At 38.0% G+C, this 14,237-nt stretch overlaps 1 protein-coding gene across 2 annotated transcripts in view; it reads left to right on the forward strand.

Annotated features, from left to right (window-relative positions):
• The first annotated feature begins 4,329 nt into the window (after nt 1–4,329).
• The window catches only part of lgr4 (leucine-rich repeat containing G protein-coupled receptor 4), a 30,283-nt gene continuing 20,375 nt past the window's right edge, over nt 4,330–14,237 (forward strand). For both annotated transcript variants that reach the window (XR_010913785.1, XM_067496300.1), the window contains exon 1: nt 4,330–5,216. Coding sequence is in view for 1 of the 2 variants with exons in the window: in XM_067496300.1 (XP_067352401.1) it covers nt 5,035–5,216 (182 nt within the window). In the remaining variant the exon portion in view is untranslated. The remainder of the gene's footprint in view (nt 5,217–14,237) is intronic.

Genomic DNA, 14,237 nt, shown 5'->3' on the forward strand with positions numbered 1-14,237 from the left:
TGAATGGTTGCAACTATGTATGTTCTCAAAGCCCCCTTTCACAGCCTCAAAAACCCAGCAATGTCCCAAGGTTATTTATATAATACTGTCTGAACAAAATGACAAGTGCTTCATTACCTTGAAATGCCAATGGAGGCTGTATTTTGGTTGGTTCACTTCACAGCCCTCTCTGTTTCTGTGATGCTTTTGCCTCAGATGCTCCTCATTTGTGTTATAAAATAGCTATAGTCATCAGACAAAAGAACCTTTATTATAGTTTGGGAGTGACGAACATCGGACATCCAAGGCTGTTCTAGAAGAAGGTGATCATTGTGAACATTGACATGGCTTTCGGGACAGACAGATAGCGTCATCTGGTGTTACGATCACACTATCCCTTAGTTGCTAGTAACTGTACTAGCTTTAGCATCAAATTGTCCCTAAGGCTTGCCTTTATCACTGAGCGTCAGAGCTAAAAGGAACAGCCTGGGAGAGAGTGACAAAACAGGGGAAAGAGTGACATGTTTAGAGAACAACAGAGCTATGTAGCTTGTATGACAGAACAAAGGAGTCCAATCAGACGTCAGAGAAATAAAAAGGCCTATGTGAAACAATTATCTGACACCAGAATCTGTGTTTGTCACAGTGAAGCAGTAGATGGGTCCACTGCACGCTCATTTAGTTGGATGTAATTGTAGGTAACAAGACAAAATTATTGTTTGATGAATTGGAAGCAGAGAGACAGCACTGCTTTCAGATTTTACCTCTAGTTGTGCATAAAGTTTAAAATGGGACTGAAGGTAGTGCAAGAGCAAAAAGCCTACAGCTTGTTGTTGGAAACACATTATGTATTAGGGCCAACACAGAGAGACAACTACTCAAACCTACACTTACAATTAACCGAACATGCATGTCGTTGGTCTGTGGGAGGAATCCTGAGTACCCAGAGGAAACCCGTGCAAGCCTCAGCCAGCAAAGTGAGTCGAACTGGGGACCTTCTAGCTGGGAGGCAGCTGCACCAACAACTCTACCACCATGTCCACAATAATGAGGTAAGATGTCCAATACATTCGACAAAAAAGGTAAAAAGCACATGATTTAACTCTGAGTGCTGGTATAAAGTAGCATGAAGATGACCAATCATCTTATGTTCCTCAGAATTGTAGGTACAGTACTAAAGTAATTGGACTTTCGACCTTACATACTTTGAACCTCTGGATTACCATCCATTTTTCGTAGTTATTTCATAAAGTCTTTTTATTTTGGATAGGTGCTGTTCAAATGAGTCATCCCTCTCCACTTTGTTCCTTTCCTTTCTATTTATTACCATTGGTAATGAAGACAGACCTGAGAAGACATTTGCCATACACTGCAGAGTAGTTCTGTAATCCTTTTTACTGAATGCAACATATGCAGTGTTTTCTTTTGAGTAAACTGATATATCCACCTTAGAGGGCAGAATTCATGAACATTGAGTGTGAAAAGAAAAATAGTTTGGAGCACTGAGAAAATCTAACCACTGTGGGGTAGTGTTTCTCTTCATAAGAGTTTGGCTACACCCTTCACTGTGTTAAGGAACTATTCCAAAAAAAATAATGAACACTTCCGTGTCTCTGGGTTATAGTATTTCGGCAAATGCACAATCATATGTAATTCAATAGTCTGAACATATTAAATAATATAGGTGATGATTAGTGTTTTTTGGCATGCTGGCTTTAAAGGTCCCGACAAACTTTGAAGTACTTTGGTTTGTTCTGGTATTTCTTTACACATGACATATATGTCTCCGATAACAATTATATGCTTAAATATTTTCACTGTTCAAACACAATCTTTAATAGAGAAAAACATAAAATACTGACTTGAATACATGCATTCTGATGTTGAGTCAAAATACTTGACTGCTAAACTTATGGAGTTTTGTTGTATGAATGAATACAGATGTGTCTGTGCATCTAATTAAAAAGACTAAGTAGAGAAATACAAGAAAATTCAGTAATTAGAAATTTGTATCATTTACCAAATTAAATTGTATAGACTATTTTTTTGGTCATTTGTGTTTTGCTTTTACTTCTGAAAAGTCAAAAAAATTTATATTTTTTACAAAATACATATTAAAAAACAACAATGTGCACGTTTGTTATCTTCACAATGAAATTAGATCTGATGATTTTTATCTCTGTGGGTCCAGAACGGAGGTCCAGGATGTCTTTAGCCTTGCTTATCTTTAGGGGGAAACAGTGAACTTCCATTTATAATATGCACGTCTAATACTCCAAAAGTGTCCTTACATAATGCTAGGTGTTAGCCAGCAAGTTAGTCAGCAAAGGAGTCACTTGGATTACAGCACAACAATGTTTGAAGTTCTTACCACGATTCTTGAGGAGCTGTGTGACGTTACAATAACACTTTGGCTGTAAGAAATGTAATTTACAACATCAGTGTAAAATTATTGGTAATGTTGGAACAGTATGTGATGCCAATTCATATAATTACCAAATCTTTAGATATGTATATATAACTCCACACGATCTGGATGTTACATTTGTTGCTACTTTTGAAATGCCATCTAAGCAACCTTCCTTTTAGAGAGTGTATTTAGAGCAAATGGGGCTTTGAAAGTAAATGAATAAGGCTGAGTTGACTAGCCGTGATTGATGCCGTGCCGTAAACCACCCCACTGATAATGTATTGCTCGTAATCCAATCTCAGTTTGTCTATGTGCTGCAGGTGTGCCGTAGGCCTCTGATCAGAAGAATACCAAACATTATCACCACACCCTGTGTACCTTGTGCCTTGTCTGGTTGACTGCCCTTTCCCCTATGCACCACTGATAAACTCATAATGTAAAGGGTGGAGATGCTCTGAGTGTCAGCTACTGTAAGAGTGAATTGGTAAGTGGTGTGTTAAGGCAGGCAGTTTATTCATTAAGGAAATATTTGGGGGAAAGACAATTTAATGATGTCTAATGTAGTGAATGTAGAGGTGTAAGTGGTGACTGGTTTTATGAAGTAGCTGTATAAAAAGTGCTGTTAGATGTTGGAATGTTCAGATGTGCATCTTGTCACTTATTTGTGTAATAAATGGCTGGTTGTTCTGTGAGTCTGACTACATGGGAGGTGTTGAAAGTAGCTTCACATATCTACAATAATACACGATGGGGTATATATCCAAAACACACTGTAGCATAACTGTTGTACTGGGGCATTGAGTCAATATTTAGTATTTAGGGTTTATTCAAATTTATACTCAAATGTATCTTTGCTAACTGGAGACTTGCATTGCACCGCACTTAATGCATTTAAAAAAAGAAAAAAGGTTCCAACAGTAACAGTAACCACATATAGTAGGTTACGGTTAGGTAAACATTTGAGGTACTGTACTTGAGTATTTTCTTCACACGCTTCTACTCCACTACATTTCAGGGAGAAATATGGCTTTTTTTCCGTCTTTATCTATTAGATTTTGTTACTTTATAGATTAGGCTTTCTACAAGAAACCATTTACAGAGCTTATAAAATTGAAAACAGAGGAAGGTACTTTTTACTACACCGCCATTACATCTTACAAGTTACTTTTTAAATACATATTATGAATACAAAATACAATCAACTGATAAAGTGTGACACATTGTTTAACCATTTGGTAGTAGGTACATAGAGAGGCTTTCAGTACACAGTACAAATGTGAAGGAATATCACAATAAATATTTTCTCCTTTTTAATGTTATGTTGTGTTTATGCCATTAACATTTACTTTTTTTTTTATTGCTACCAACCAAAGGGGGCGTTTTTGCATACAATATGTAAATGAACGTTGAATAATCTTCAAACTAAATTCTCACATACAAGTTTTTGAAGCTGTTTCCTCCTTGAATCTGTGTTAGAGCTGAAGGAAAGAAGGTCTGAACAACCGTATTCATAAGGCACATGTTTAAGAAACACGGAGCAGACTTGGACATTGACGTTATCAGCGTTTAAGATTCAATTCTACTCCTGTTGTAGAATCAGCAACTGTTAATGCAGTTAAATTAGTGCTCAAGTTAATCGTGGTGCTTTGTGGAGAACTTGTACTTAAACATGACTAAAGAATATGAAGTTGTACTTCTACGTTTATTTGAGTACTTTTTATTTAAGCATTTGCACATGCACACACACTTCACGTTGCATGTTTACCTCACCTGCTAACACCTGCTATCGTCTGGCTAAGTCTGATGGTTGCGCTAGCTTAGCATTTAAACGTGCAACGGCACCAACTAGGCACCTGTGGTACCAAAAAAAAAAAAAAAAAAAGTCGTCGGGATCTGGTTAGGAAATAAACCGACCAATAAAAAAGGGCGTCACAGTTTGTACCTGACTTTTCTGCAGCTCCCAGTTGTGCTCAGTGTGCACTGTTTGGCAGCCTGCCGCCGTGGTGCAGCTCTGCGCAGGCCGGGCCCAGTGCTGCAGGTTGTCCGGTAGGGTGCCTGCCGAGCTTACACGCACGCTGTTGATGTCAGGAGCAGAGGAGGGGAACGCGAGGAATGGCTGAAAACCGACGGTGATCTCCTGCAAGGAAGCACATCAGGACAGCAAGCGAGTGTCCGGGCTGTTTCCCTGAGGATTTTCACTTTCACCGGATCGCCCCCTTAGCGACGCGTTGACAGGCGTTTTGTGTGTGTCTGTGTGTTATTTAATGGGACAACGAAAACGCAAAAAACGCAAGGTAGGCTACCGCTCCTGTCGCCAGCGCTGCTACTTTTATTTTCATGGACTAAGACGACACACGGGGTGCTTGAGAAATGTTTCGCAGCCAAGGTAAAATCGCCCTTTCTTCGAGCATACTGGTAGCTTTTGGACGCTAGCTGAACGCTACCGGGGACATTTCTGTCGCGAATGTATGAAGCGTTTGAACGTTGCGTTTTGTTTTGAAAAGCGTCGGTTAGGCTTCATCTCTTCATGCCTCAGCCGAAACGACCACATGAGAGAAGTCGACGTCCGGCATAGATTCAGCCACAAACAAAGCCCACACTTTCCCCCTTTATTTCTCGCTTTTGCCTGAACCGACCAGGAGAAAATGCGTGTGGACTTGTTTTGGTTATGTTTGTGGTGCTTCCTTCGTCCCGGTGCCACCGGTCAAGGGCAGTCGACGGCCGTTTGCTCGCCTTCATGCAGCTGCGATGAAGATGGGGGTGCAGACTGCTCCGGGAGAGGGCTGACCAGTGTCCCGACCGGGCTCAGTACTTTCACCTACTACCTGTAAGTACTACACCAAACCTCGGCACATATTACTACACCGTACTCCTAAGGGCCTGTGTATGAGTGAATGTATGTGTGGGATGTTGTTGTGTTGCAAGTTATTGATGGGTAATAAACATCCCATACTAAACTTTCCTCAAACTCGCGTTTAAGCTGTTTGTAAGTCTCCACTTCTGTAAAGAATACTGATTATTATTTTTGATTGTCTCAAGGTCTTTAGAAAACTGCATAGAGTTTGAACACACAGGTCAATGCAGCTATAAAGTTACATTATTAGCAGGAACACTTTAAAACCAGCACACAGTTTCTACTCATGTTGGAATACTTATATTACAAGTATGCCTTTTTTTTATATAGTTACAAAATGATCTAGGGCTGCACTTGCAGTACATTTTCCCATAATTTTCTTTCTATAAAATGTCATTAAAGTATCAAAGGTGGTCGTGTAATTTCCTACAGCCCAAGGTGACCTCGTTAGATGTTTTGTTAAGTCTGAACAACACTCCATAAGCCAAAGGTGTTCTCTTGCTTATGCCACAGGAAATAAATACAAAAAATGCATTGGACTCTCTGCAGCCACAAGCTGCCATTGCTAATATAAATAAGCCATTGAAAATTGATTATTTGATCTACTGAAAACATATCTGGAAATTTGCTAGTTTGTGATTTTTAGACTGACTTCACCAAAAACAAATTCATTAATATTGTGAATGAGCATTATCCATAGTCTCAAAATAGAAACTTTTGAAGAGTATTAAGTACAAATTACTTGTTGTCTTCAACAAGATGTTTAAAATCAAGAAATTGACTACTTTGTGGTTTTTAACTTTGAAAAGCTGCCCAAACTTGCATTATCATTTGTGCTTCATCTAATGATCAATCAGTTATCAGAATGTTATCTCTGAAAATTCAGAAATAATTTCAGCTCACCAGACTATTTGATGACATGTTTTTCCCAATTTATGATTGGTATGATGTGGTTTAGTCCTACTGTATATTTAGCAGTTCTTTATTCCCTGAAAGTGGTATTTATTACCTGTTGACCAGCAGCAGCTTAAAGTTTCTTTTTGTGATCTCAAAGACTTCTGCTTTGTGCTGAGAATTATAAGATTTTTGTCTGATATCTAATATTTCCACAGTTTAAACTTTTGTTTCTTTTTTACTGGAATTGCGTTAAGTCTACAGTCTGTGGAAATATTTGATTTCAAAAAGATCAACGGCTTTCAGCTTGTCCCTTCAGGGGTCACTACAGTGGAACATGTTCCACACATTGGTTTGGCATGAGTTTTTACGCCAGATGCCCTTCCTTATGCAACCCCCCAATTTTTATCCAGGCTCGGGACCGGCACACCTGGTGGGGTGGGATTTGAGCCCGTGGCCTTCTACATCCCAACCGAATGCTCTACCACGGAGGCACCAGGCCTCCTGGATATATTTGATTTAAATGTGTGTTTTTTTTTTTTTTTTAGGAGCCAACCCTTTTATTTGTACGATAGACAATGTATGATCACAAAAGTACCTTGTGAAGATGCAACTTGCTGCTGGATAACAGATTAAAAACATGGCATATGAATTCTACCCCCAAGGTTTGGTTAGGAAATGCTGTGTGACTAAATGACGGAGTAATGCAGTGTGTGCTGAGGTCAAAAATGGGGCTAGATTTGGATGAGTAATGCTACAAGGATTATAGCTATCAGTGCCTTGTTCCCAGTACTGTAGGTTTAGTACAAAATAATTAGAAGTCATTATCATGTTCTCACCATACATCACTAGTGCTTCAAGTTGGGGCTCTACTTTTTATAAAAACTAAAGCAAACTGGCAAACTGGGAGGTTAGATCTTAATCGAGTTGTGTAGAAACAGTTGATTAATGCCCCATGAGGAAACTTCTCAGTTTGTTTCACAGTGTATGGGTTAATCATAAACGTTAAGAACCACCTCTGCAACAGCACTGAAATCAGCAGGTTATTGGAGCTTTTTTCAATGACTGTGCTTCCTTAAAGCAAACTACAAAAATGATAATGATTAAGTTTTACATAGACCCTTACCTGTTTAGAATTTCTTATGATTATGAAAATCACATGTAACAAGTTTTACTGTTGACTTAAAATGTAAAGGTTTATTCTTGTTTGTTTAAACATCTGTGGTGTTTTGACACCTTTTAAGAATGGTGGACCAAATCTTCCTACATCAGGGCCAATACTGTGCCACTTGAAATTACCATTGTTAAGAGAGTGTTAGGTACAATAAACAGAGGGGGTGGATTCCTATACCAGGCTGTCAAGACATGTCACACTAGGCCTACTGCTTACAGCTGAAACTCTTAGCATAGTTTTTCCTCTGGGAAAAAATCCTCCAGTTTATTATGGGAAGTCTGACATCTCAACATGAAACAATGTTTTCACAAAATGATATCATACCCCTTGCTGCCATTCTGCTGGCCTATTTTATGTAAAAAAATGTTTATAAGATTGTGCTGTCTTCCAAACTCTCAAAAGTATGTGAAAGGGTGTTTGTCCCTCTCTCTGTCTTACTCTCATTTGTTCTCTTGGTCTCTTGAACTTTAGTTGTCCTCTCCCTTTCCCTCCGTCTTTTGTATGTGAAGCACTGGGGTTAGGGATCATGATGGATTAGTGAGACATATTGCAGCTGCAAGGACTCCTTCTCTCAGGGCTTATGCACTAACAATGGCTTGCTGATGTGCAAAGGAAAAAGTTCATAAGTGTTTTGTAATTACAATACCTAACCTCAGCATATACATTTTTGTTTGCAGTTATCTTTAGAATATATATGATGTTGTAGAAAGACTGAGAAAGTCTAGCCAATGACCAACAACTGTAGCAAAAGTGTGTACATTTAAAGGTACAAACACACTTATGCACTTAATAGCAGAAACAGAAAGGGGGAAAACTGCTGTAATGGAAGACCACACATTTTACTATAAATCATATGACAACGTTGGAGTGGACTCTTACCTACAGCCCACAGGGGCCTGAGTTTTGGTATCTGTAATGGAAACAGCCCTGTCACAAAAAAGCAGATGAGAGAAAAGAGGAGGCCCCTCAGTTGGTAACAAAGCAAACACTCCTTTTAAAGGTATGTACTTTACCTGCCACTTAGACTCTACACAGGTTTCATTTTTGGCACAGTGTCTGCATGTACTCTTATGAATTTTAACTGAGCAAGAGGGGGGTTATAATGCTTATATCTCACTTATGTTTGCTTCTTTCATAATGTGAACAACGTTGAGACTTGGGGATATCAGAGGGGTGCGACAGAGGTCTTGCACTCTGTTGCTGGAGCTTGCCTGCTTCACCATTGGTGCCCTCAATCCATTTTAACTGAATGATACTTTTGTTCTTGGTCAGCAGAGGTGAAAGGAGCCAGTCAGTGGTTCCCACTCTCCAACAGGATGACTTGTGGATGGGAGAATATTTACACTCTCTCTCTCCCCCTCTCTGAATTCCCAACCATGTCTTCCACTTATTCACCTATTCCCATCCCCCATACCACATATAGATTCTATGAGGGGTTCTAACGTTGATGAAGAGGATATAAGAGTCGAAAGGTCAAATGCTTAGAAGTTGGTTTAAAACATGGCAAATGTTTTTATATGCAACTCTTGTGTCTGTTTCATTTAGAGAGCACACCGAGGCTTTGTGACTTGCTTTTCTCTTTACAATTTTTTCCATTTTCAAAATCTTTCAATTCAGCCATAAAGAATTTAAATTGTAAAAGCCCTGGGCTACTGCAGATGTGGGATGTGCTGCAGCATTAGTTTAATTGTATGGTATACATACTACTAAATATGTGATTGTTTCAAGGAAATTATCATGCATTGCCTTGTGGGAGTCGTATATTCTTTTGATGAGACAATTGTCTTGTGTAGGTGGCAGAAGTGACAGTAGTTGTAAATTCGCTCATTTGTCTCTCCATATTCAGGGAAAAGATATAATTTTACTTTTTTCACACTCCATACCATAGGAGTTTGAGGTCCTGGTGTGTGTGTGTGTGTGTGTGTGTGTGTGTGTGTGTGTATGTATGTATGTATTTATGTATTTTATTTTGGTAAATTAAAATCAGAGGGAGCAATTACAGGCTGAATTGCTTTTCAAAGCTGTGTTTACATAGTACAAATTCAATATTAAAATATTTGACCACCTGTAAAGAACATCTGCAAGCAACTGTTAACACTTTACCACTGTTTGCTGTTGCAATGACAGTAGCAGCCATCAGAATACATTGGATCCAGTTACTTCCAGCATTTCTTTTACCTCTTGAATTAAAAGCCCAACAGAGTGCACAACTTTATCTGCTAAAACTTGTGTTTATACATCACTAAATTATTTTCCTGTAATTTATCAGACCGTGATCTTTGCTTAACCTTGAAGGGCTTTCAGTGCCCGAACATAATCTTAAAACTTTTATTATGTGCTACTGCTAGCACTAAATTTGCATGTGGTATTTGCAAATCATATGAAAAGTGCAAGTACATGCCTCATACAGGCCACTGTAGCCAAAACACAACTCAAATCTGGCCAATGGCTCAGCGAGAAAGTAGCCTGTGTAACAGTATTTATCAGATAATGTTAAATGCTTCAGGAGTTTAGTATCTCTGCTTGAATACAGACATATGTTTTCTTTAGTCATTATTATTATTTAAAACATAAGAACTACTAAGTTCTTTCACTAGAAAGATATCCTTCCTAGTGTCCCAGAGCGTAAGGAGGCATCTCAACTATGGTTTCAAACCAAAATATGATTAGTGTAACATGATATAAAAGAATAAATCAGCCAAAGGACACTGGGCAAGGTGCAAATTGAGAATGTAAGAATTGGATCACAGATACCAGATCACGAAAATAGTTCCTCCACAGCAATCATGAAATGAAAGATTGGAACCACATGGAGAGCATTGGCCATCCAGACAAACTTAGAAACTGAACAATGAGGACCTTGGTTAATGAGGTGACCGTTCCCCCTAATAGAGCTTCAGAAGTCCTTTGCAGAGATGTCAGAGATTGCCAGAAGGATGACCATCTCAGTAGCACTTCATCTATTATGGCTTTATGGTAGCGTGGACAGATGGAAGCCCTCAGCATATACAATTGCTGGCACTTTGTGATCACAGCCTTCCCCAGCAGAAAACAGTGTTTGGACAAAGCATTTGTGCACCGCTCCTTGTTGACATAAATGCACAGTCTGCTGCCACAACTCTAGGACAGTGTTGACTATCTCTTGGCTCAGTTGAGAGTTAGCCTATCCACCTTGAAAGCCATGTCGGATTTTTGTTTGTACCCATGTTTAAGTAAAATTGATTGATCTAATCTTCATAATGTCCTGGCAGAGGTATGCCATGTTTAAAAATCCTCTTTTTTTTGAAAGGTTGAAAACAAGTAATTGATCAAAAGCAAAAACATTGGTCTGTGAGGAAACATGACATCCAGATTCACAGAGGAATAGCTTCATGGCCCTCTGAGTAAATGAAAAGGAGGTGGAATGAAAACAGGATTTTAGTTGAGCAAGCGCAGACTCTAGAGCTGCACTTTACATCTGACCAAATGAAAAAGTTTGCCACCTGACTGATGGAGTGATCAGAAAGTAAGAAAGAAATTGTGTTGTAAAATAATGAAAATATTGGTGCAAACAAAGACAATATATTTATGCCACATAAGCCACTGCTTACTTCTAATGGAAGGAATAATGAATGCAGCCCAATATCAGAATATTTAAAAGCAAAGCCTCCTACCATCAGTAAAAACCTTAATTTAAAAAAAACAAAATAGACCCTACAACAAGACAATAATCCACAGCAAAAAACAAATTTATCTTAGGAATGGTTTAAGAAGAATAAGATCAATGTTTTAACATAGCCTACCAAGTCTGCAGACTTAAAGTTTATTGAAAACTTGTGGATAGATTTGTGAAAGGCTGTACATATCAGATAACGAAGAAATCTGGTAGACTTGGAACTATAACATGAAGAATTAGATCTGAAATAATACCAACAGCTCAGTGTTTGCAGTTATAGTTTTCTATTATTTTTTAAGGCACACCAATATTTTTGATGATAAAGGGACATAACTGTGCAATAAATATAACGTTGGGGAAAAATAGTTTTGTCATACTATTTTGCGAAGCTGTATTTATTTTAATCCCAGTCTCAGTTGCTCTACATTCACATAGCTCAACAGTCATGGTCAACAGTCTGTGGTTTATTGAACTGCAGGTAACTATGGAAACGGGTCCTCTGCTTTATGTTATTTTACTGTTTAACTTCAGTGAACCTGACCCAGCCACAACTTACTGTAATTTATAGCTTTGTACATAAAATTTCATAAATCCTCAGAATTAATTTTTATGTAAACACTAGTACACAGTATTCACAGTAAAATAAAACAGATGCTACATCTGGTCTGGCATTATGTATTATACCTTGTGTTATGACTGAAATGTTGGCTTTTACTCTGCCACACAGGCTTGATTTCTAAGGTGATGCATTGATTGTTATCTTTCCTTGTGCCATAGTACTTTTTGGCATTTAGTCATGTGACCTTAAAGTCATGGGGTTTGCTCCTTCTGCCTGTCCTGAAATTGTTTTACACAGTTCCCAACAAGTGGTTTAAGTGACAAAAATTACAATCTAAAAAACCCGATTGTAAATGTAGAAATTGCTGGTGGAATAAGTCTGTGCCTTGTTTGTGTTTCGTATCTGTAGACAGTTACGGGCATTGTCTTTTGTGGACCTTAACTCAGATTGACAATATTTCAAATAAAAACAAACATCACATCAAATTGTATGTGTATCCTGCTAATATTTTTATTGGCAAATTTGCACCTCTCTTCCAAATCGCAGAGCTACAACAAGTAACATGTGGAGGTATTACCACAAATGCACTGTACTGTAGAACTGCAGAAATAGCAGGTTAGATGTGACTAAAACCTGTTTTTACAAAGCAGAAACATGCATAATTATTGCAAATTGATGGTTGATTCTAATATGTAATTTCATTAGACGATCACTACAGATTTAAAAACTTGTTATTGCTGAACATGATTAACACATTAATATCTAATATTTGTCTACTTTAGTAAAGTTATCAACTTAAACAATGTCTCATTGTAAACCCAACACGTTATGCAATAATTTGACTTTAATCACAGCGGAGAGTAATTTAATCAAGTATATTATTTATAGCTGCAACTATTAGGCAGGATGATAGAAAACAGTTAGGTTTAGTTGTTGTTTTTCTTAATCCTATAGTTTAGTAATCTGTATATCACCAAGTTTATGGTAAAATATTGATGGTCGTAATTGTGATTTTAAAACAAAGTGTATTTCTTTTCAGTGCTTAATGACAATCTAATGAAAAATTGCCTAATTCAGAATGTATATTTGTCAGTTGCAGCCCTAATAATATTACATTCTAATAGAGGTGCAGGCAGCAGATATAAATTAGGCACTTAGAAATGCAGTATTTATTCAGTAATAAAGATCAGTTCCCATTGAGCAAAGCAACATTGCCATTTATAAGACTACATACATTTTTTTTTTAGGGATTTTAAAACTGTTCAACATGTAATACTTTTATGTGAACTATATTAATGTATGTTTTATTGTGTTATATTTTGACCTTTATAACATATTTATACTTCACCTTAGCAGCAATATTTTCAAAGCATTTCTGTTACTTTTCTTTAGATTCTCTGCTTCCTTTCTGTTATAATGAAGCCAAATGGCACATGGGATAGAAATTTACTGATACCTGTTTGTAGAAGCATTTAGGCTTGTCACCATTTATCACAGCTGCATTTTAGTGTCTTCTTCAATCTGTCTTTGCTGGGACTGGCCAAGTCCTGGATGAGTAAAGCAGCCAGACTCAGAGCGAGGGAGGAAGTGTGATAGAGTCAGGCAGGCCTCCCATACTCCCCAGCCCTGCATGTGGTTCAGACCAGTCAACAGTCTGTGAAAGATTTAGTCAAACGGTTTAAAATGTGGTTAGAGATGTATCCATCTGACCACCAGTGGTGGTAGATCTGCAGCAGTGCTTCCAGAACACAGCCAGAGATGTTGTCAGGGTAGGAAAAACCCAGAAGGAGTAGGTTGGATGTTATGTGTTGATGAAGCTGCATAGTCTATAAGGTAATTGGATAACCAGGTAAGCAGAGATGGGACGTAGGCAACAGGAAGGATATGGGTTCTGTCAGGGCCCGTCTTTAAAGGTGTGTGTGCATGCGTGCACGTGTGTGTGCGTGTGTGTGGTTGGGACTGCAGAGGAAGGGCAATATGATCCTTGTAGGATTCAGGGGCCCACACACAAGGTCTTACTGAGATCTGGCAGTGAAATTCAAAATGACCAGTGGGAGAGTGAGGTGAAAGAGAGAGGAGCTGGGGGTTGCCTCATTTGTGAACCCCAGATGTTTTTTTTAGTCTTGATATGTGCCATCTTTTTATATATAGTGACTACAGGGCTTTTCTTTTAAGCAAGTTGGTGGATTTGTAATTAAGATTCAGCACCCAAAGCTCACCCAGAGTTAACTTTACTAAGTCAGTATTTTTTTTTATTTTTATTTTTTTGTCTTTTGTATTGTGTACCCTTCCCTTTTTTTAATTTTTTTTATTTATTTAATTTTTTTTTAGCCAGAAGAAATTCACAGATTTTTACTAAATTTCACACATTTTTCATTTATGAGCATGTATATATTTCAGACATATACTTACATTAGCTGTGGTGGGGAAGCAAATGAAGCCTTGTGTGCATATTTTTCATGCTGCTACATGCCTATCTTTAGTTGTCTTTAGTTGGTTTGGAAAATGAAGATCCCTGGGGCTAAAGAGAAGGGCTTTTTCTATGCTTTTCTTGTTGAAGTTATAGCCATGCAGGTATAGTCAAAAGACATAAAACTGCTAATAGGTGACACAACTACCTTATTGTTTGTACACATAGTTTACAAGTACTCCCAAAAGCTACAGATGATATTTGAGTCCCAAAAATATCAGACAAAAGCTCAAGCTAAACAA

This window comes from Channa argus, chromosome 2, assembly GCF_033026475.1.
Source record: "Channa argus isolate prfri chromosome 2, Channa argus male v1.0, whole genome shotgun sequence".
NCBI lineage: Eukaryota > Metazoa > Chordata > Actinopteri > Anabantiformes > Channidae > Channa > Channa argus.